The 22458-nt window shown below is 63.3% G+C and overlaps 2 protein-coding genes across 3 annotated transcripts in view; one reads left to right on the top strand and one right to left on the bottom strand.

Moving 5' to 3' along the window:
- The first annotated feature begins 1238 nt into the window (after window positions 1-1238).
- LOC103347430 (centrosomal P4.1-associated protein) lies at window positions 1239-15282 on the top strand. The gene is made up of 7 exons (XM_051854176.3): window positions 1239-1403; window positions 2286-2387; window positions 5396-5536; window positions 8186-8270; window positions 13844-13961; window positions 14494-14705; window positions 15149-15282. The coding sequence occupies exons 1-6, from the start codon at window positions 1239-1241 to the stop codon at window positions 14693-14695; spliced, it is 813 nt and encodes a 270-aa protein (XP_051710136.2). The 3' UTR covers window positions 14696-14705; window positions 15149-15282.
- UNC93A (unc-93 homolog A) overlaps window positions 15186-22458 on the bottom strand; it is a 31556-nt gene continuing 24283 nt past the window's right edge. Inside the window, exons 9-10 of one of the 2 annotated variants that reach the window (XR_016233529.1) lie at window positions 15855-16023; window positions 15187-15354 (exon numbers count right to left, since the gene is read on the bottom strand). Coding sequence is in view for 1 of the 2 variants with exons in the window: in XM_089332456.1 (XP_089188582.1) it covers window positions 16016-16023 (8 nt within the window). In the remaining variant the exon portion in view is untranslated. Of the gene's footprint in view, window positions 16024-22458 lie in introns of both variants that reach the window. The other variant, XM_089332456.1, reaches the window with a different exon arrangement.

The following is a 22458-nucleotide window of genomic DNA, read 5'->3' as shown; positions in this document are numbered from 1 at the left end:
TTGTCGTTCAGAATAGACCTTGTAATGTATTTAATCTCATTGTTTCTGTAGATTAAAAGCTCGAATTTCTTTTTCTTTATTATTATTTTTTTTGACAGACAGTTAGACAGTAAGAGAGAGAGGGACAGAGAGAAAGGTCTTCCTTCTGTTGGTTCACCCCACAAAAGGCCACCACGGCTGGTGCTGCACTGATCCGAAGCCAGGAGCCAGGTGCTTCTCCTGGTCTCCCATGGGGTGCAGGGCCCAAGCACTTGGGCCATCCTCCACTGCACTCCCGGGCCACAGCAGAGAGCTGGCCTGGAAGAGGGGCAGCCGGGACAGAATCAGCGCCCCAACCAGGGTGCCGGGGTGCTGGCACCGCAGGTGGAGGATTAGCCTAGTGAGCTGCGGCACCGGCCCAAATTTCTTTTTAACAACTGAAAAAGTAAACTAATTAGATAGAATTACAAACAGCCTGCTCTGCCCTGTTCTGTACTTGGTGTGTGTCTCACAGTCTCAGCACGTGACTGAGAACCTGACGGCCGAGCGAGGCCTTGCGGGGTGGGGGCCTGGCCTGGGAGTGACCGGGGGCCCTGACTGTCCTTGCTCCAGGCTGCCCCTGAGGGCTCCCGCAGTCTGCAGACACAGCGCGGCAGGACATGGGCAGCGCCAGCTCCTGGGGAGGCTGCGCCCGAGGAGGAGGGGCCCGCGGGAGGCCGGCCTGGTGAGCAGGTGCAGGGCAGCGGGGGTCACCATGCGGTGCACACGGCCTGAGGAGGAGGGGTCTGCGGCCGGGGCCTGGGGAGCTGGTGCTGGGCAGCCCACCCGCCCTGCTGCGTGGTGCACACCCACCCAGCCCCATGCCTGGAACCCAGGGCTGCCCTGGACCTTGCCCTGTCCTCTGTCTGCCCTCGCCGCCTGCCCACGCTGGCCTGGCCACCTTGCCCTCCTGCTGCCACCCCCACCTCAACTCAGCCCCCAGACGAGGCCTCAGTGTCCCCGTGTGTGCAGAACGGGAGCCCCCTTCCTGGTGGAGCCAGCAGAGGCCTTCCCCGGGCTCCTCCGCCTCTCAGCCTGCGAGTCGCCTGGACCGAGGCTCTGTCCCCATGTCCACCCAACGCCGACTCCAGGGCACTTCCCCTGCCACGCCCAGGCACAGGCATCGCACCTGCTCATCGAGTCCTGCTCTCGTGTGAGCCTGCAGCCGCCCAGACGTGTGCAGAACAAGCTCATGGAAAACACAGTGGGCTGTGGGGAGCATGCTGGGTCAGGCGTTGTCCAGCCACGTGGGCGCTGTCCCCTGCAGTCCATCTGTTCTTTCAGGGCCACCACCAGCTGCCACTGTGGGTCCCAGGGGCCGGCTTCCCGCCTGCGTCCACCCCGACGGGCGCACCTGCTCTGTCCCAGACCCTGCCGAGCCACAGGTGAGTGGGGTTGAGCCCCCTGCCTGGGGTGCCCATGCCGGGCGGTCAGCGTGCGGGTGGGGGTCTGTGGTGTCCACAGCCTTTCCATGCTACAGCACAGAGGCGGCTCCGCCCGGGCTCAGTCTGTCCCACACCCAGACGCGTGGTCTCCCGTGGCTCCTGTGGGCTGGCTGCCTGTAGACTTAAGAGTTGTCCAGACCAAAGCTGGGTTCTTGGGCGTAACTCTCCACAATGAATGGAACCAAAGGCGAGTGGGAAGCGACTCCCAGGCCCTAGAAGCCGTCGCCTGCCGCCTTCCAGGGCCGATTGGCAACGCGGCCGACGAGGCAGCTTTCTCAGGGCAGGGGGAGTCAGAACCCGGCCCGCCCGACCTCCGCTCTCCCTCGAGCTGGGTTCCAGCTCGCCCGACCTGGAGCACCAGCGGCAGCGGTCTTTGGACTTCGCTTTGTTCTGGGCTCGGGGTGCGGGGTTCGCCTTAGAGCCGCCCGGCGGGCGGTCAGCGAGTCGGAGCCTGGCGCTGGCGCCCGGGGAGCTGGCCGGGATCCCACACACAGGTGAGGTCCTGGGGTGGCCACACTCAAGGCTGAACCGTATTTCTGGGTGCTCCCGAGTGTGTGGAAAAGGCAGCTGAAGGGCGCGTTTGCTCTGCGCCCGACCTTGGGGTCCCTGCCCGGTTTCTTCATCGTGTGCGTGGTCCACGCCTGCTTGAAGACCCCTCTCAGGGATCTCGGACTTTTTGCACCCACTTGTCCTGAAGTTCCCCCCCCCCCGAGCGTTGGCGGCGCCCTCACGCACCGCCGCGTGCCGGGACAGCGCGCGTTCCCCGGCGTCGCCAGCTGTGCCCCGACGACTGCGCGAGACCCAATCATGCCCCTTCCGCAGGATCTTCCTGGAAAGGGAGCGTCTTCCCAGGTAGCCGAGCACCACACGGGCGCTACCAGCGGCAAAGGGGATGCACAGGGAACACAACACCCGCATGACAAGGTAGGGGCTGCGGGGTGGCAGCGTGCCCGAGGGACGGCCCGTGGGCTCCACGCCCCTGTCCCCGGGGCTGCCGCCTGCAAGCGTTCGGTGAACCCAGCAACACATGTTTCAAGAGGAAAATTCACCTGTTCTTGCCGCCGATACCTCTCATGCTCCGTGTGTAACCCTGCCCCCAAAGGAGCCATGCAGGGGCTGGTGGCTCTCGTGGGCTCGGGTGGGCTGGGAGCGGCGTGGGCTGCAGGTTCTGTGGGCTCCGTGGAGAGCTCACTCCTGAGGGGAACACGGGCTGTCCAGCCCCTCCCCCGCGCTCACTGGGTTTTCCTGGCTGTTGCGAGACGCCCCAGGCAGCTAGCGTGTAAGACAGGGAGGGGAGCCGGCGCCGTGGCTCACGTGGTTAATCCTCCGCCTGCGGCACCGGCATCTCAGGTGGGCGCCGGGCTCTAGTCCCGGTGGCTCCTCTTCCAGGCCAGCTCTCTGCTGTGGCCCGGGAGTGCAGTGGAGGATGGCCCAGGTCCTCGGGCCCCTGCACCCGAATGGGAGAAGCACCTGGATCGGCGCAGCGCCGGCCGTGGCGGCCATTTGGGGGTGAACCAATGGAAGGAAGACCTCTCTCTCTGTCTCTCTCACTGTCTAACTCTGTCAAATTAAAAAAAAAAAAAAAAAAGACAGGGAGTGAGCGTGCCTCTGTCTCTGCCCACGTGGTCTCTTACGAAGCCGGCAGGACGCAGTCCCAGGGCTGCCCCACCTCCGCCCAGTGCCCAGGGACCCCAGCCCCACACCCGCCTCGTCCTGAGGCCCCTTCCTGTTAGCATCATTAGCATGTGACACTGGGGACCGAGCCACGTGAGCTGGGCCACGTCATGCTCCCGCCGGAGCTTATGCAACGCGACACTCATTCCTCTGAGCCTCTTGGGCTGGCCTGGAGCCAGGGCGCCTCCACGCTCTGCCGCGTGGATCTGTGCGGTGCATCGGGGAGAACCAGAGCAGCTGCTCACAGAAGCGGCCGGAGCGGGCTTCAATCTGTCTTTCGTGTGGTTGAAGGCGGGCCTGCCGGGAAGGAAAGCCACAGATTTCAGATACCTTATCCTGGCATCTCGGCGGGCGGGCTCACGGGCGCTTCTCTGTGTGCAGTGAGTCACTCAATCTCAGGAAGCCCCAGCAATGTGGGCAGGCCAGGCCTTCCTCCCGCCTGCACCTGCGGTACCCCAGGTACCGTAGCCTGTCGGTCACGGCTCCGGGGCACGTGAGGCCCACGGAATCATCCGGCCCGGCCCTGCCAAAGCCCCTGCAGGTGACTCGGAATCCAAGAAACCTGAGCAGGCTGGTTTTTAGTTGGTCATCAATTTATTTTTTATTTACTTGAAAGGCAGAGTTGCAGAGAAGAGGAAGAGAGGGGGAAGAGAGAGAGGTCTTCCATCTGCTGCTTCACTGCCCGGATGGCCACAGTCGCTGAAGCCAGGAGCCAGTAACCGGATCCGGCCCTTGCATGTGGGCGCAGGGGCCCAAGTCCCCCCGGGCCATTTTCTGCTGCTTTCCCAGGTGCATCAGCAGGGAGCTGGTTCAGAAGTGGAGCCGCCAGAGCCCATATGGGATGCCGGTGTGGCAGGCAGAGACATAACCCACACCGCCACGGCACCGGCCCCTAAGTCAGCCGCTCTGCACGCCCCACTGTGACTTTACCAATCTCCAAGTAGCCCCCCCCACCTCGGATGCTCAGGCTCCCCATACAAAACGCTGTAATGTGTGCGTCGGCCTTGGTGCCACGAGGCGTCCCCGACGCTCGGCCTCTCACCACGCGGTGCCGACATTCTGTTTCTGATATAAACTCCAGAAATCATGCTTGGTTTCATGATTTTCGTACGTGGAACATTTAAACAATTTTCTGTGGTTTTCCATTTCTGAGCGGTAATGGGCTCTTTAAACCTGATGGAGTGTTTTTTTTTAAGATTATTTATTTGAAAGAGGCAGAGGCAGAGAGAGAGAGAGAGAGAGAGAGAGAGAGAGAGGTCTTCTATCCGCTGGTTCACTCCCCAGATGGCCACAACAGCCGGAGCTGTGCCGATCCGAAGCCAGGAGCCAGGAGCTTCTTCTGGGTCTCCCACGTGGGTACAGGGGCCCACGGACTTGGGCCATCCTCCACTGCTTTCCCAGGCCACGGCAGAGAGCTGGATCGGAAGTGGAGCAGCCGAGACTAGAACCAGTGCTCAAATGGGATGGCGGCACTGCAGGCAGTGGCTTTACCCGCTATGCCACGGCGCTGGCCCCTGTAATGGAGTTTTTATGCTTGGTTAGGAATTCATCCTCCAGGGTCCAGCTGAGCACACAGCCTGGTTGGCTTGGGAGGGTGGGGAAGGAGTGGCCCTGGCTCAGCCCTCAGTCAGGACACCTGCTTGCTGGCCAGCAGGGGGCACACTGCACTGCGTCTGCTGGTGGCTGGCAGTGCCTTTCCCTCCAGTTGAAGGACTGCTGGGTTCTGAGCCGTGTAGGGGTGAGAGGAGCAGCCAGGTACAATCAGCAGAGGCACACTCTGCCACCGGCGTCTCCCAGGAACACGTGAGGATCCCGGTCTCCCTCCTGGGGCTGATTTTCCACGGTGATGTTTTCGGTTTGCCTGGCACGTGCAGTCCTCGGCTACGTCCACTGGGATCAGTGCCCCGTGGGACAGGCAGAGCGGGCTGTGGACCCCGGGGATGGACAGAAAGGGAAAAAAACGTAGAGATTCCCACAATTCCTGGGGGCCCCAAGTTTACCGAGTTCAGGGACCAGAGGTTATGGAGACGGCTGGCAGATGTGTTTTAGGACACACAGGTGTTCGTGGGGGAATCGTGACGCGGCCTCACCATTCACACCAGGCCAGCATGGAGGACTGTGTTGTTCTCCTCGGGCAGTAGCACAAGCCACGCCCTCCACGCTGTGCAGGCAGCTGGCACTGGGGATGCTGAGTGGGGGATGCGGAGGGGACGAGAGCGCGCGGAGGGGGCTCTCACCGGACACGTGTTTGCCCCCAGGTGGAGCAGACGCTGGGCGATGGCCGGACAGTCGTCACCTTCCCTGACGGGACCCAGAAGGAGACCAGCGCCGATGGGCGGACCACCGTCATCAGGTTTTTTAACGGAGATGTGAAGACCATCAAGCCGGACCGGAAGGTGGTGGGTACCGCAGGCAGCAGCCCGATGGCTGGCCGGGGAAAGCCATGCTCACCCTCTCCTTCCCGCCCTGGGAGTTCCAGGACTGGGGAGGGGGAAGGGGCAACCTCGACTGCTGTGTCCTGTGAGCCCCCCCCCCCAGCCTGCGTGTGGCTACAGCCGTGGTCCAAACCTCAGCCTGCATGAGACGTGGTGGCTAATCGGAAGATGAACTGCTTGTCAAACTGCTGCCCTCCCGCCCTCCCCTCCAGACAGGCTGACCAGCCCCCACAGGGGGCGCCAGCCCCGCAGGCAGCTTAGGTGGAGCTGGGGGTGGGGTCGTGGGCGGCGGTGTGTGCCCTGGCACCAGGGAATCAGCCAGGGCTGTGAGGAGGACCGCATCGGGCGTGGGTTGCCGGGTGTGGGTTAGTACTCAGCATCAGCTGTGCCCGTGCGGCCGTGCCTGGTGTGGCGGAAGGCAGCAGGCCGTGGGAGCTCGAGGTCAGCGTGGGACATCCTGGTTCTGGGCTGTGTCCGGGGTTCCACACGGGAGGCATGGCTCTGCAGCCGGGGGACAGGGCGGCCCTGGTCCCGATCACTGGGGACATGGAACACCCAGCTTGTCCGGAAGTCCTGGTGGTGAGGGCAGGGTTCTGGGGACGGAGGCCCGGCCGGCGCACCGGGCCGCACGCACTCCACCACGCCCCCTGGCTGGCTGATGTGCTGTGATGGAGCCGCCCTCCTGGGCCCCAGCGACAGCGTCCTGACCTCCCAGGAGCGTGGCCCCAGCAGGCGGCACTGCCACTTGCTCGCCCCTGACCCTCTCCATCTCAGCCCAGTGCAGGGGTGTGCGACGCGGGGATGAGCTCCGAGCCCACCTCAGCCATTAGCTTTGGGCCCCAGTGGCAAGGAGTCGTGGCGTAGCTGGGCTTGGGGACGTGGAGCGCGAGGCAAACCTAAGACATGCAGAGTGCGGCCTGGGACCTCTCCCTGTCCTGCCCTTGTGTGCAGTCTGCGCAGAAGTCCCTGGGGGTCCCACTAGGCTCTCGCTGGGCCCTGGAGGACAGCCGGCCCCAGTGGACACGGCCAGCCTGGGCAGTCATCGCCCGCGTGGGAGATGACTCTCATCTGGCTTCTGCAGAAATTATCCCTGTAATGTGATTCCTTCAGCAACGGGGCAGAACCTCCTGAAATCCCAGTTCTCAGCTTTCCCAATACCCAGCCTTATTGGGATAAGCCCCTCCTCCCCACACCCTTGTCCCCTCTTAGCCCCCTCCCCACACCCCTGTCCCCTCTTAGCCCCCTTCCCACACCCCTGTCCCCTCTGTATCCCCCTCCCCACACCCCTGTCCCCTCTGTATCCCCCTCCCCACACCCCTGTCCCCTCTGTAGCCCCCTCCCCACACCCCTGTCCCCTCTGTATTCCCCCCACACCCCTGTCCCCTCTGTAGCCCCCTCCCCACACCCCTGTCCCCTCTTAGCCCCCTCCCCACACCCCTGTCCCCTCTGTATTCCCCCCACACCCCTGTCCCCTCTGTAGCCCCCTCCCCACACCCCTGTCCCCTCTGTAGCTCCCTCCCCACACCCCTGTCCCCTCTGTAGCTCCCTCCCCACACCCCTGTCCCCTCTGTATCCCCCTCCCCACACCCCTGTCCCCTCTGTAGCTCCCTCCCCACACCCCTGTCCCCTCTTAGCCCCCTCCCCACACCCCTGTCCCCTCTGTATTCCCCTCCCCACACCCCTGTCCCCTCTGTATCCCCCTCCCCACACCCCTGTCCCCTCTGTATCCCCCTCCCCACACCCCTGTCCCCTCTGTAGCCCCCTCCCCACACCCCTGTCCCCTCTGTAGCCCCCTCCCCACACCCCTGTCCCCTCTGTAGCTCCCTCCCCACACCCCTGTCCCCTCTGTATCCCCCTCCCCACACCCCTGTCCCCTCTGTATCCCCCTCCCCACACCCCTGTCCCCTCTGTAGCCCCCTCCCCACACCCCTGTCCCTTCTGTATTCTCCCCACACCCCTGTCCCCTTTGTATTCCCCCCTCCCCACACCCCTGTCCCTTCTGTATTCTCCCCACACCCCTGTCCCCTTTGTATTCCCCCCTCCCCACACCCCTGTCCCCTCTGTAGCCTCCTCCCCACACCCCTGTCCTCTCTATAGCCCCCTCCCCACACCCCTGTCCCCTCTGTATTCCCCCCACACCCCTGTCCCCTCTGTATTCCCCCACACACCCCTGTCCCCTCTGTAGCCCCCTCCCCTCACCGCTGCCCCCCGTATCCCCCTTCCACTCCTCCTTTTACCACCTTCCTGGAAACCAGAAGGCGTCACAACTCTTGGAAACTTCTGACGAGTGACACTCCGGGAGGCCCGGTTCTGGGGGTCTGAGGACGGGCTGGTGCTTTCTGGGCTGTCTCCAGCTGCGCCTGGTTCTCGCTCTGGGGCTTCGGCTCGCACCCCCCAGGTCGGATGCAGGCCCCGCACGCTCTAGGTTCTGCAGCCTGCAGGTTTGGCTGCCCGGGGAGGCCAGGGCCACTCCACATCCTCATCTCAGCTTCTGGGCTCCCCGACCCCGCTGCTGAGGGCGCCCAGGGACGAGGCTGGGGGCGGGGGCTGTCACCCCTGCAGGAAGTCCTTCCTGGATTTAACCCCGGCTAGCAGCTCCTCTGGTGCTGACAGGTCTATTACTACGCGGAGGCGGGGACGACACACACGACCTACCCCAGCGGGCTGGAGGTGCTGCAGTTCCCCAACAAGCAGAGAGGTGAGTGTCCTCGGTGGGGCGTGCAGAACGCGGGCTCAGCAGGCACGGAACCTGCTAGAACGTGGGCTCAGCGGGCACGGAACCTGTTAGAACGTGGGTTCAGCGGGCACGGAACCTGCTAGAACGTGGGGTTCAGCGGGCACGGAACCTGCTAGAACGCGGGCTCAGCGGGCACGGAACCTGTTAGAACGTGGGTTCAGCGGGCACGGAACCTGCTAGAACGTGGGGTTCAGCGGGCACGGAACCTGCTAGAACGCGGGCTCAGCGGGCACGGAACCTGCTAGAACGTGGGTTCAGCGGGCACGAAACCTGCTAGAACGCGGGCTCAGCGGGCACGGAACCTGCTAGAACATGGGCTCAGCGGGCACGGAACCTGCTAGAACGTGGGGTTCAGCGGGCACGGAACCTGCTAGAACGTGGGGTTCAGCGGGCACGGAACCTGCTAGAACGTGGGCTCAGCGGGCACGGAACCTGCTAGAACGCGGGCTCAGCGGGCACGGAACCTGCTGGGCACCCTCCCCAGGGGGCTCAGGGCTTAACCTGCTCAGTGAAAAACAACTGTGCTTTGCTCCTGACTCTCACGAACTCACCACGGGGCTATGGCTTCCGATGCCTCCAGCCTCATCCCTGGGCACGGGTTTCCATGTGGCGTGGCGTGGCGTGGCAGGTGTCACAGGCCGCTAGTTTTCACCAAGTAGCACGGGCTTTCCTGAAGCCCTTGCTCTCTGGAGCAGGCACCGCCGGGAGACGGAGACGCCTGGCCTTGCGGGTTTCTCCTCCTGGCCAGAGCCGACACGCCCATCATGCGAGTGTCCTCATGCTCCTGCCCAGAGCTCCTCCCCGGCCCCGCAGTGCCCCAGCGAGGGGCGGCTCAGTGGTCAGTGCTGTCAGCCACCAGAGGGGAGCCCCGCCCACACGGCAGAATTTTTTAAAATTTATTTATTTTATTGAAAGAGTTACACTGAGAGAGAAGGAGAGGCAGAGAGAGAAAGAGAGAGAGAGAGGTCTTCCATCCACTGGTTCACTCCCCTAATGGCCGCAATGTACAGAGCTGAGCCAATCTGAAACCAGGAGCCAGGAGCTTCTGCCAGGTCTCCCATGAGGGTGCAGGGGCCCAAGGACTTGGGCCATCTTCCACTGCTTTCCCAGGCCACAGCAGAGAGCTGGATGGGAAGTGGAGCAACAGGGATTTGAACCGGCGCCCATATGGAATGCCAGCACTGCCCCTCCCTTTTCTCTTTTAAGAAGTGCAACCATAAATGTAAAATTTTTTTTAAAAAAGATGTATTTATTTATTTGAAAGGCAGAGATACAGAGAGAGAAGGAGAAGGTGTCGGGGAGAGGTGTCTTCCATCTGCTGGTTCACTCCCAAACGCCTGCAACAGTGGGAGCTGGGCCAGGAGCTTCCACCGGGTCTCCCACGCAGGTGCAGGGGCCCAAGCACTTGGGCCATCTTCCACTGCGTTCCCAGGCCACAGCAGAGAGCTGGATCGGAAGTGGAGCAGCCGGGTCACGAACTGGTCCCATATGGGATGCCGGTGCTGCAGGCAGAGGCTTAACCTATGGCACAGTGCTGGCCCCTAAATTAAATTTTTTTTAAAAGGACTTGAGGCCAGATTTCTCACTTGCAGACCTGGGAAGTGGCATTGCTGGGCGGGGTCTCCTGGGTGGGGGAGGGAGTCCAGGGACACGCTCTTTGCTTAGGCCACCTGGGCTCACCAGGGACCCGGCCAGGCGGACCTCGCAGCCCAGGCGTGTGAGTCAGAGAAGGAGTCGGGGGCCGGTGCTGAGGATTCCACGGCTCCCAGGCACGGCGTGCTCAGCGTGTGGCAGCACCGTATCCCTGGTCGGTCCGGGCGCGGGTCCCTGTCGTGGCTGCAGCAGTGGGGCGGGTGCCTTCCCCGAGCCCGCGGCAGAACGCCGCTGGCTGCAGCAGTGCCCGCACGGTGCTGGGTGTGTGAAGCCCCGCGGCCTCCCCTGGGCTGGGCCTGGGTCTCTGACGCTCTGTGGGGCTTGCAGAAGGGCTGGCCAGGCCCAGAGTTCCGGCCCCACTCACGCGGGCTCCCTGGAGCACTCCCCTCCCAGGCTCTGTGTCAGTGTCTGGTGGGGTCTGGGATAGATTCTTGCCTGTGTCTGTGTCCTCTCTGGATCTACACCGAGCGGCAGGGTGTGTGCCCACGTGGCACTCTGCTGGCAGAACTGGCTACGGGGTTGGTGTCTCACCTGAATTTCCAGGCCTTCCTCTTTAAGGTTGGGTGTGGTGCTGATGCCAGTAACACCCGAGAAGGCGGTCTCTGGGGGTCTCAGGCTGTCTCTGGGGGTCTTGGGTGGTCTCTGGGGTCTTGGGTGGTCTCGGGCGGTCTCTGGGAGTCTTGGGTCGTCTCTTGGGGCCTCAGGTGGTCTCTGGGGGTCTTGGGCGGTCTCTGGGGGTCTTGGGCAGTCTCTGGGGATCTTGGGAAGTCTCTGGGGGTCTTGGGGGTCACTGGTGGTCTCAGGCGGTCTCAGGGGGTCTCGGGTGGTCTCTGGGGGTCTTAGGTGGTCACTGGTGGTCTCAGTCAGTCTCTGGGGGGTCTCAGGTGGTCCCTGGAGGCCATCCTTGCTGCCACGCCCACTCCCGAGCCAGTTCCTGCCCGCATGCTGCAGGGGCTGGGCTTGCCCTTGTCTTTAAAGATTTATTTATTTGAAAGCAGAGTGATAGAGAGAGGGAGAGACAGACAGAGATTTTCAATCTGGCTCACTCCTCAAATGGCCACAACAGCTGGGGCTGGGTCAGGCTGAAGCCAGGAGCCAGGAGCCAGGAGCCAGGAGCCGGGAGCCAGGAGCCGGGAGCCAGGAGCTTCCTCCAGGTCTTCCACGTGGTTGCAGGGGCCCAAACACTTGGACCATCCTCTGCTGCTTTCCCAGGCCTTTAGCAGGGGGCTGGATAGGATGTGGAGCAGCCGGGACTTGAACTGGCGTCCGCCTGGGATTATGGGATGCTGGCATTGCAAACGGCAGCTTAACCCGCTGCACCACAGAGCCAGCCCTGAGGTTTAGCGTTTTCAATAAGAAGGTTTCTCAGCTGCAACGCCAGGGAGGCCTGACAACCCCACCACGCTGTGGGGGCTTTTTCGTGGCCCGTCCTGGAGTGGCCTGTCCTCGTGTCTCTGAACCTCTCTATCCCTGACCCTCGCTTCTCACGTGGTCTGGGCAGCCCTCTGCTTGCCTTGTGAAACCATAGTACTCTCTGGATTAGTGTGCATGTGTGCGTGTGTGCGTATACATGTGTGTGTGTGTGTGGTTCTCTGCCTGGTTTGCAGCAGCAGGAATGTTTCAATAGAGATCTTTGCATGGGATACAATGTAGCTTCCTGCTGGGCGTGAGTCTGAAGTGGACCCGCCTGGGGCTGATCTGTGGGTGTTGGGCACTTCTCCCGCACCTCCCCCAGCAACCCTCAGGCCCTGACATGGCCTCGAGCTGCCTCAGGGAGGGCTCAGCTGTCCAGGGTTCTGGGCCACAGCCACCAGGTGGCCAGGGACAGGGACCTGGCTCCTCGCCCAGTGCGCAGGCTGGTGCCCGGCTCCCGGGAAGGCGCCTTGTTTGCCCGCTCGTCTTTACGTCACAGAGTGCTCTGTCTGTCAGGGCGTCACCGTGACGCCGCCCTTCCCGATGAACGTGGGTTGGCACTGCCCTCGGTCTTCCAGAGAAGCAGAAACTGGGTGAACGACAAGGCTTACCCCCACCGGGGCTGTAGCGGGATCAAAGCTGTCGGAAACAGGAAGCCGTCGTGGTTGAACAGAGCGAGCTAACAAACCAAGGGCGCTTCCTTGTTCCAGTTCTTTCAAATTTGATGAATGCTGTTTCTCTAGGGAAGGCTCGTGGCCCTCCCAGGGTGGGGCTGCCCGGGTGAGCAGAGCGAGCCCAGCGGCCGAGCGCCACACCCCAGAGACAAGGCCTGGGGTCCTAGCGCCCCCAGGTGCCGCGGGCATCCGTGCCGTCCGCCTGTCACCACCTGTGCGGTGCTGGAAGTGTGTGATTGTTCATTACTCTCACCTTAACTGAAAGGTAGAGAGACAGAGGGTTTCCCACATACTCGCTACCCACAACAGCTTCCCGTGGGCAGGTCCCACACTTTTTCATAGTGTGGGACCTGCCCGGCTGTGCCTGGGGCCATCCTGGGGCGAGGTGTGGGTGTCCACCCCCATAGCTGTGTGTGTGGGGCATGGTGTGGGTGTCTACCCACACAGCTCTGTGTGTAGGGTGTGGTGTGGGTGTCCACCCCCACAGCTCTGTGTGTGGGGTGTGGTGTGGGCGTCCACCCCCATAGCTCTGTGTGTGGGGTGTGGTATGGGGCGTCCACCCCCATAGCTCTGTGTGTGGGGTGTGGTATGGGGTGTCCACTCCCATAGCTCTGTGTTTAGGGCGTGGTGTGGGGCGTCCACCCCCATAGCTGTGTGTGTGGGGCGTGGTGTGGGTGTCTACCCACACAGCTCTGTGTGTAGGGTGTAGTGTGGGTGTCCACCCCCACAGCTCTGTGTGTGGGGTGTGGTGTGGGTGTCTACCCACACAGCTCTGTGTGTAGGGTGTGGTGTGGGTGTCCACCCCCATAGCTCTGTGTGTGGGGTGTGGTGTGGGTGTCCACCCCCATAGCTCTGTGTGTGGGGTGTGGTGTGGGTGTCCACCCCCATAGCTCTGTGTTTAGGGCGTAGTGAGGGGCATCCACCCCCATAGCTCTGTGTTTAGGGCGTAGTGAGGGGCATCCACCCCATAGCTCTGTGTTTAGGGCGTAGTGAGGGGCGTCCACCCCATAGCTCTGTGTGTGGGGTGTGGTGTGGGTGTCTACCCCATAGCTCTGTGTGTGGGGTGTGGTGTGGGTGTCCACCCCCATAGCTCTGTGTCCCTCTCTCTCTCTCTAACCCTTTCAAAGAAAAAAAAATAAAAGAAAAAAAAAACAAAAGAAAAAAAAACAAAAAGAACAAATAGAAAGCAGTCGTTTAGGTTTGCATCGGGAGCTCTTCTGTGTTTTCACAAACACCTCCACGGAGCTTGGTCTGGGCTGCGTGTGCTGCGTGTGCTGCGTGTGCTGCGTGGTTGGGCGGCGGAGCCCAGGGCCCACCTCTGTGCAGGGCTGGGCATCTCTGAATCACGGTTCTTCTGAGTTCGTGGTGCAGCCCCATGCTGCAAGAGAAAGCGCCGAGTAGATGGGAAGGTCAAGGGTCAGAGGTCACGGTGGGCAGGCCAGTGCTGTGGGGCTAATGAGGGAGCCTGGGCCCCGGGCACAGGCTGTGGGAGGTGAAGGGACAGAGTGAGGCCGGGAGAGCAGCCTTCGGGCACCAAGTGTTCAAAGGTGTTTAGGGTTTTCACTGCTGCTCGGTCTTGGACCTGGTCTGCGGCCGCATCCCGAGGCGCAGGTGCCCCGTGCAGTATCCGGGACGCGGCTGCGTGGAGGTTACTCGCCGTTCACCTGAGGCTCCGGCTGGCCTGGCCCTCGCTCTCCCGCCGGCGGCCCTGCCCTAGTGCGTCCTTGAGAAGGGAGCCCTCTGCTCGCTCCGGGGTGCACAGGGCTGTGACGGCTGCTCTCCCGCGCTCTGCAGAGACGCTGCACCCCGACGGCTCCAGGGAGATCCTGTTTCCAGATGGGACGGTGAAGCGGCTTAGGGACGGCCAGCAGGAGACCTTGTACCCCGACGGCACCACCGTGACCGTGAGGAGGTCAGAACCGCGGGCAGGAGCTTCTCTGCTTCGGGTTTGGAGTTCGGGGATTTCCGCCAACTGATGTAGACAGTGTTGCTGGGGGGTGCAGAGGGGGAGGCCGTCCTCACCCCAGAATGCAGCGTGGCAGGGGGACGCAGCTGGGGAAGACTGCCCTGCACCCCTGCAGTCCCGAGGCTGCTGAGTGGGGGGCTGTGTCGCCTCCTGGCCCCCGCCTCTGTCCACTGCTCCAGTTCTGCAGCTGCTGTCCTGGCTACTGTGGCCCCGTCCTCCGGGTCTTCCTCCTGGTGGTGTTACCCACCCCTCGGGGGCCGTCCTCCGCAGTGACCCCTCCCTTCCCTGCAGCGGGGGCTGTGCACTGGGCCCCCTGTGTCCATGACCTCCACTCCCCCGGCCCAGGCCCTGAGGCCCCTGCACCTGTCCCCTCCTCACCTCCACCCTGGATGAGGAGTGCGGACTGGGTGCTGGTGTCCAGCCCCCACTCGCGCCCACACCACCCTGGCCGTGTCCTCCCACCGGCTGTCCCCTGCAGGAACGGCGACAGGACCATCGTGTTCAGCAACGGGCAGAGGGAGATCCACACGGCGCAGTTCAAGCGCAGGGACTTCCCCGACGGCTCGGTGAAGACCGTGTACGCCAACGGCCGCCAGGAGACCAAGTACGCGTGCGGGAGGGTGCGGATCAAGGACGAGACGGGAGGCACCATCCTGGACCACAGGGCAGCGGGTCCCTGAGCACAGCCAGGTGCGTGATTGCCACCTCGGGACACAGCGGGGACCACCAACGCCAGGCCCCTACCGGTGGTCTGCGCCCCGCCCAGGAGAAATGGCAGAACCCTGACCCCCAGGCCACACCCTCCGAGTCAGCTCCGCCATGGGGGGCGGGGTGGAGCGGGTGGGGCCCCGAGGGCTGATTAGCGCGGAGCTCTCTCTCCCCCTGCCTGGGCAGAACCACGCCTTGCCCCTTCCTCTGGCATCTCAAAAACAGTCTGACTACTCCCCGCCGAGGACCCCAAGGCTTCAGCCCCGAGCCCTTGCTGGCCCAGATAGGAGGGGACCCCAGCTCTGGCAGTGAATCCAGGGGTCCCACGCGGGGCTGGACCCTGCGTGTGCTGCCGGGGCTTGTGCCCTGGCTGCGAGTCCCCTGGAGGTGTCTCAGGCGCAAGCAACCCTTTTGTGGTTTTGCAGGTTTCTTAGAAAACACAGAGGCAAACGGGCGTCCCAGTGATGTGTGTACTAAAAAGGAGAGTTCCCAAGACCCAGGAGGAGAGGAGTCATTTCTCGACCGTTGTCGCGTCGACGTGGTGTGAGCTGGTTGTCAGCTGAGCCCGTGTGCTCTGGGAGGCGTCAGACCTCATCCTTCAGCGCCAGGGTGCTTCGCGCTGGAATACGCCCTGCACACAAGGTAGTGCTCAGGGCTGGGCAGTCCCGGAGGGAACCAGAATGATGGGCTGCCTTGGCTTCGAAGGGAAAAGACAAACCCAGACGCCCACTGCAGTGACCCCGGGCAGAGGCCTGGTCTTCCCGGGGCCATCCCAGACCTCGCGAAGCCGCCTTCAGCCCAGCTCCAGGGCCTCGCCCTTGCCTGCCGTCCTCACGGGACGTCCTGGGCTCGCCCTTGTCTGCGTCCTCACGGGACACCGCCTCGTCCAGAGACCAGGCCCAGCTCAGGGAGAGGCAGTGCCGGGTGCCGCAGAGGGAGCTGCTGCAGGCCGGGCTGCTGGCTGGGCTGCTCCTCGGGCTGGTTCAGTCCCTGCCGCAGCCTCCGGTCAGCGCTGGATCCACACTGCAGCCTGGGGCGCCTGCCCCCATGCGTCCAGGGACCAGGCTGCACACGGTAACAGCCACGCTTCCCTCCCACTGCACAGCCTCACGTGGTGCCGCCTCCCCTCACCAGCGTGCCCCGCTCGGCTGCCTCGGGAGAAGGCACCACCTCGTCACGTCTTCTCTCTCTCTCGTTCTCGCAGACGTGCGGTCACAGGGACAGGGTTTGCAGTCACACAGTTCACAAGGCCGAGGGTAAGGATCATTGTAGACTTGCCCCTGCAGCGACTCCTATTGGCCTGAAAGGTGATAAGAACAAAAAGTGCATGTCAAATAAAAGCAACTGAAGGTTGAGAGAGAACAAGAGAGCCAGGGAGAGAGAAAGAGGGAGGGGAGGGGGACAGAGGGAGAGGGAGAGGGAGAGGGCGGGGGGAGGGAGGGGGCAGGGGAGAAGGACTGGGAGAGGGAGAGGGACTGGGAGAGGGAGAGGGAGGAGGAGGGGGAGGGAGGGAGGGACCGGGAGAGGGAGAGAGAGATGGAGAGAAAGAGGGAGAGAGAGGAGAGAGGGAGAGGGGGAGGGAGGGAGGGGGGAGGGAGAGAGGCAGAGGGAGGGGGAAAGAGAGAGAGAGATGGAGAGGGAGAGGGGGAGGGGGAGAGAAAGAGAGGGGGATGAGGAGGAGGAGGGGGGAGGGGGAGAGAGGGGGAGGGGGAGAGGGGCTGGGAGAGGGAGAGAGAGGGAGAGGGAAAGGGAAAGATGGAGGGAGAGAGAGGGAGAGGGAGAGAGGAAGAGAGAGAGAGAGGAAGAGGGGGAGGGGAGGGGGAGAGGGAGGGGGGAAAAGGAGAGAGGGGGAGGGGGAGGGATGGGGGAGATGGGAAGGGGGAGGGGGAGACGGGGAGGGGGGAGGGGGAGAGGGAATGCTCTTATCTGCTCGTTCCTCTCTCAGATGCCTGCAGTGTCCAGGGCTGGGCCAGGCAGAAGCCAGGAGCTGGGAGCCCCACCCAGGTTTCCCGTGTGGGAGGCTGGGGCCCAATCCCTGAGCCATCGCCCGCTGCCCCTCGCCCCTCGGGGTCTGCACCTGCAGGAAGCTGGGGTGGGGACTGAGCGTAGCACTTGATACAGGATGCGGCTGTGTAAGTGCTGTCCTTACTGGTAGGCCAAGTACCAAACTCTCCATAGTCAATGATCTTGACTATGTTTTTAAAAAGCTGGAAACGCCGGTGTCCTGTGATTCGTGAGGGTTTGCAGGGTTCGTGAGAAGTTGCACAGTGGCAGAGAGAGTGCTGACCGGGCCTGTGGGGTGGATGAGAGATTTCCCGGGGAAGCACTCCCGAAGTTGCCCCCTGCGGTGAGAGCCGTGAGCGGGGCAGGGCCCTGGTGCAGGACCCCCTGGGGGACTCGCTGCTGGGGTCTGGAAACTAAGAGGCAGGAGTCATCGCCCCTCGTCCCTCCAGGAAGCCAAGGGCAAACGCCTTGAGCGTCCGCAGGTCGCCCCTAACTGCTAAAGCTGTTCCCGTCTGGAGCACTTTATTCTCAGGTGGAGCTGGTGGGTCCCCCGGCTTCAATGTGTATCAATCGATGCCAACGACAGTCATTTCAGTTATCCCACGAGGCCACGCCAAGCTCACAGAACCTGAACTAAATGTCCAGAGGCTGCGGCTGGCGCTGAGGTGCAGTGGGTGCAGCCGCTGCCTGCGGTGCTGGCGTCCCCGTCACAGCGCCAGTTCAAGTCCCAGCTGCTCCACTTCAGACCCAGCTCCCTGCTAAGGCACCTGGGAAGGCAGCAGAAGACGGCCCAAGTGCTTGGGCCCCGGCACCCAGGGGGCCACGTGGATGCAGCTCCTGGCTTCAGCCTGGCCCCGTGGCCGTGTGGAAAGTGAACCTGTGGATAGAAGACTCTATCTATCTATCACCTATCCACCTATCTGTAACTGCCTTTGGAAACATGCAAAATATATATAATTTGATGCAAATATACAGATGTCACTAGAGCATGGTAGGAAGCTGCTGGCTGTTTAGCCGTATCTGCCGCGTGGCCGGGACATAAACTGAGATGCCTGCCCGCTCACCCTCTCCCGTCTTAAACCTGAGCTTAGTGGGAAAATCAGACTGCAAGAGCCGCCGGGCAGTGAAGACGCAGTCTGGGTGTCGGCACCCCACGTCGGGACGCTGGGTCAAGCCCAGCTCTGCCCCCGCTCAGCTTCCTACCAGTGCTGGGGGCAGACGCGGTGCCAAGGCCCCGGGTTCCTGCCACCACGCGGAGGCTCGGATCGAGGTCCTGGCTCCTGGCTTCAGCCTGGCCCAACCTCAGCCGGGGCTGGCGTTTGGGGCCTGAACCTCTGACTGGGAGCTCCTCCTCTGGGAGCCGTGGGGTGCACTCAACATTCTCGCACAGACCAGAGAAACTGGAAGAGCCGTCCAGGCCGCGCTGGGAGGCCACACCCCACGCCAGGACTGGCCCTGCCGGGGTCCAGGTGTAACTTACTAATGATACGCAAGGCACATTACAGATCTGTGGTTCTGTTCGCACCGACTGAGCTCCTCTGTGGTTGCCTGGGTCTTCTGGGGCGTCCGTGGCAGTGAGCCCCTGACGGGCGTGGGGTGCAGGTGGAGCGCGGGTCCCTGTGGCCGGGGACACTGACCGCAGCTCGCTGGCCAGTGCGGCTGACACACGGACACCGGGAGGTTGAGGTCAGGCCCAAAACCCTGGGAGGGAAAACCAGCGCCCAGGAGGGCGAGAACAGGCCACCAAGAGCGGACCCCGCAGGGAAAGCTTGCCGGCCTGGGGGAGAGACACAGCCCGAGCCCAGGTGGCGAAAGCCGGGTCCTGGGGACAGGCGCTGCCCTGTGGGCTGCAGGGGAGGGCCTGTCTGTCAGACCCGGCCGCCGCGACACGTCCCGCAGGGCCCAGCTCAGGGACCGGCACCGTGCCACTGCCCTGTAAGTGCTGCTCGTCCTCACCTGGAAGAAAGCACAGCGCACAGTGTTCCCACACGAACCCAGGACGCCGGCGCTCCGCCTGCCCCTGCCCGCAGCCCTGCGCCACCTCCGGGTGCCTGGAGCTCCCAGCATGCACTGCTGGGTCACCCCGGGCCCCTGCCGCGTCCGGTTCTGTCCTGACCGTGGGCTCCACTGGCTTGGAAAGGCCCCTCCTCCCCATAGCTGGGTGATTTCCTGGGCGGACGTGGCCCCTGAACCCGGACGGCGCCCATGAGCCCCGGGGACTTCCCGGGCGATGGGCCGAAGTCAGAGGGCTTGGCTCCCGGCCGGCAGCTCCCAGAGTGCGCGTCTTCCTCCTTCCCAAATAGGCTGTTTGTCCACAATCTGTCAGCACTTAAAGGACAGGCGACCCCAGGGGACCTCCGCGTGAACGGGCGCAGTCAAGGACTGAGACGTGGCATGAGCTGGAGCTCCCGCTGGGGCGGGGGACAGGGGCCCCGACCGCAGACACACAGCGCCCACGGACGCGGGAGGCTTCTGTACATAAAGGACACGCCTTGAGGATTTTAGCAGCAACTTCCAGGAGTGTTTCCTGTCTGCACTCAGAGTTATGGGAGTCACACCCACAGCCTGTGTTCTGTGTGTTTTGTGAAAAGGTGGCCTCATCAACTTTTTTTTTTTTTTTTTTTTTGGACAGGCAGAGTTAGACAGAGAGAAAGAGACAGAGAGAAAGGTCTTCCTTCCATTGGTTCAACCCCCAAATGGCCGCTATGGCCAGCACTATGCTGATCCGAAGCCAGGAGCCAGGTGCTTCCTCCTGGTCTCCCATGCGGGTGCAGGGCCCAAGGACCTGGGCCATCCTCCACTGCCTTCCTGGGCCACACCAGAGAGCTGGACTGGAAGAGGAGCAGCTGGACAGAATCTGGCTCGTGCACCTGCTCCCGGGCCGCCGCAGGTCTCCCAGCTGGCAGCCTCCCTCGGGGCTACGGAGGTGTCAGGGCCCTGCTTGGCCACTGGCTTGGGCCACGACTCCCCACGCACCCTCTGGGCACCAGCCTGTCAGCAGGTGTAGTCGGCATCGCACACCAATGGCATCGGCTCGCACCGCAATACCAGAGCCGCTGGGCAGGCGGCAGCAGGCGAGAGGGAAGCAGTGTGCGTTTCCCACCAGCCCAACAGGACAAACGCAGCTCCCGACACGCAGCCTAGAAGTTGTCTTTCTTTTCGGTTGGTTGCTGCCTTCCAGCCCGGGGTGTGGGGAAGCTTTGCATAAACGAGTGTAGTTAAGCCTCCCCTGGCTGACCAAGGAGCGCAGAGTGCGGGGTGCGTTGGGAACTGTTTCAGCTGAGCGCGGTGCACACGGGGGAGTGCCGGCGCCTGCTCCGCCTCGCCCCATCCAACAGCACCTGCAGGGCCCCCTGCCTCCTCCCTGCCTGGGGTCGGTGCTCAGCCCAAGCCCGGGAGCTGCGGTGCTGACAGCGGGAGCCTCTGCCCGCGTCTCAGGCCAAGGACGGCAGCTTCCTTCTCTGGACCTCTCCTGGCCCCTCGGGCTCTGCCCCTGTGTGTCCTGTAGGCCCTGCCTGAGTCACATCCCAGCCCTGGCCAGGGCCCAACCCCTACACGGCCACCGTGGCCCCCTGGACGGGACGCTGTGGCTTCCTGCTGCGTGATCCTTCTTGCCTGGCCCTTGCTCTGTGTCTCCACCCAGCAGCCGGAGGGGTCATCCTCTGTCGCAGAGTCTAATTGTGCCCCCCCCCCCCACACACACACTGTGTCCATCCCGGGAGGCAGGGTCCCGGCAGTGTGGTGCTGAGCTGAGCTCAGCGAGGAGATGGTCGGCCCTGGCTGTCCTTGCCAGGAGAGGTGTGGACAAGGAGAGGCAGTGAGGACACGGTGCAGGAGGGAGGCCCTGTGACAATGGTGGTGCTCAGAGGCAAAGCATCCTCGAGCCGGCGGCGCCGAGCAGGCCAGGGCCGGCAGAGGCTGGGAGGGCAGCAGGGCCTGCTGGGAGCTGCGAGAGCGGGGCCCTGCCGACGCCCGGCTCGCACACTCTTGGCCTGGCCGCTGTGACGGAGCTGAGCCTGCCGCGTCGGTGCCCACGCCAGCTCAGGACACTGACGCGGGGTCCCGCCTGGCTCGGAAAATACCCAGGGCCTCACCTTGGCCTCTGCTGTGGTCCACTGATTCCTCACACACAGCCCGGAGGGCACTGGCCCAGGTGCACCTGCTGTCATGGCTCCAGTCTCCTCCCTGGGCTCCAGGTCCCTGCCCTGAGCTCCAGTCTCCTCCCTGAGCTCCAGTCTCCTCCCTGGGCTCCAGGTCCCTGCCCTGGGCTCCAGTCTCCTCCCTGAGCTCCAGTCTCCTCCCTGAGCTCCAGGTCCCTGCCCTGGGCTCCAGGTCCCTGCCCTGAGCTCCAGTCTCCTCCCTGAGCTCCAGTCTCCTCCCTGGGCTCCAGGTCCCTGCCCTGGGCTCCAGTCTCCTCCCTGAGCTCCAGTCTCCTCCCTGAGCTCCAGTCTCCTCCCTGGGCTCCAGGTCCCTGCCCTGGGCTCCAGTCTCCTCCCTGAGCTCCAGTCTCCTCCCTGGGCTCCAGTCTCCTCCCTGAGCTCCAGTCTCCTCCCTGGGCTCCAGGTCCCTGCCCTGGGCTCCGTGTCCCCTCCCTGGGCTCCAGGTCCCTGCCCTGGGCTCCGTGTCCCCTCCCTGGGCTCCAGGTCCCTGCCTGGGCTCCGTGTCCCCTCCCTGGCTCTTTACTGCAGGGCACTTTGTGTTTTCCCGTGGTCACCTAGTGAGGGACATTTGGTGCAACCCTACACCCCTACACATAACAGCTGTGTGGTCATCGGTCTTTCTTTCTGACGATGGGTGGATGGATTTGAAAGAGTTACAGAAAGGGAGTGACAGAGACAGAGGTCTTCCGTCCACTGGGTCACTCCCCAGATGGTCCTAGCAGCCAGTGCTGGACCAGGCTGGAACCAGGAGCTTCTCCCAGGTCTCCCATGTGGGTGCAGGGGCCCAACCACTTGGTCCATCCTCGGCTGCTTTTCCCAGACCACAACAGAGAGCTAGATCAGATGTGGAACAGCCAGGACAGGACCTGGCACCCATCGGGATGCTGGCGTCGCCGGCAGTGGCTTTACCTGCTGTGCCACAGCGCCGGCCCAGTGATCAGTCTTTAGCATTCCCCTTGCATGGCTCCTCACACCTGACACACATGGAGTCGCTGTGTTGGCAGAGGCCACTCGAGTGCAACCCCTCCCTGCACTGAGCACACCTGGGAGTGTGGCCCCTCCCACACTGAGCACACCTGGAAGTGTGGCCCCTCCCACACTGAGCACACCTGGAAGTGTGGCCCCTCCCACACTGAGCACACCTGGAAGTGCGGCCCCTCCCACACTGAGCACACCTGGGAGTGTGGCCCCTCCCTGCACTGAGCACATCTGGAAGTGTGGCCCCTCCCACACTGAGCACACCTGGAAGTGCGGCCCCTCCCACACTGAGCACACCTGGAAGTGTGGCCCCTCCCGCACTGAGCACACCTGGAAGTGTGGCCCCTCCCGCACTGAGCACACCTGGGAGTATGGCCCCTCCCACACTGAGCACACCTGGAAGTGTGGCCCCTCCCACACTGAGCACACCTGGAAGTGTGGCCCCTCCCACACTGAGCACATCTGGAAGTGTGGCCCCTCCCACACTGAGCACACCTGGAAGTGTGGCCCCTCCCACACTGAGCACACCTGGAAGTGCGGCCCCTCCCACACTGAGCACACCTGGGAGTGTGGCCCCTCCCTGCACTGAGCAC

Source organism: Oryctolagus cuniculus, chromosome 5, assembly GCF_051225735.1.
Source record: "Oryctolagus cuniculus isolate XC-2025 breed Fujian yellow rabbit chromosome 5, ASM5122573v1, whole genome shotgun sequence".
Lineage (NCBI taxonomy): Eukaryota > Metazoa > Chordata > Mammalia > Lagomorpha > Leporidae > Oryctolagus > Oryctolagus cuniculus.
This window is presented reverse-complemented; position numbering and strand designations above follow the sequence as displayed.

Coding starts and splice junctions, on each gene's coding strand:
- LOC103347430 (XM_051854176.3), top strand. CDS start 1,239: ATGCTGGGTCAGGCGTTGTCCAGCCACGTGGGCGCTGTCCCCTGCAGT. Junction 1,404..2,285: donor CAGACCCTGCCGAGCCACAG/GTGAGTGGGGTT, acceptor CCCCTTCCGCAG/GATCTTCCTGGAAAGGGAGC. Junction 2,388..5,395: donor CACAACACCCGCATGACAAG/GTAGGGGCTGCG, acceptor GTTTGCCCCCAG/GTGGAGCAGACGCTGGGCGA.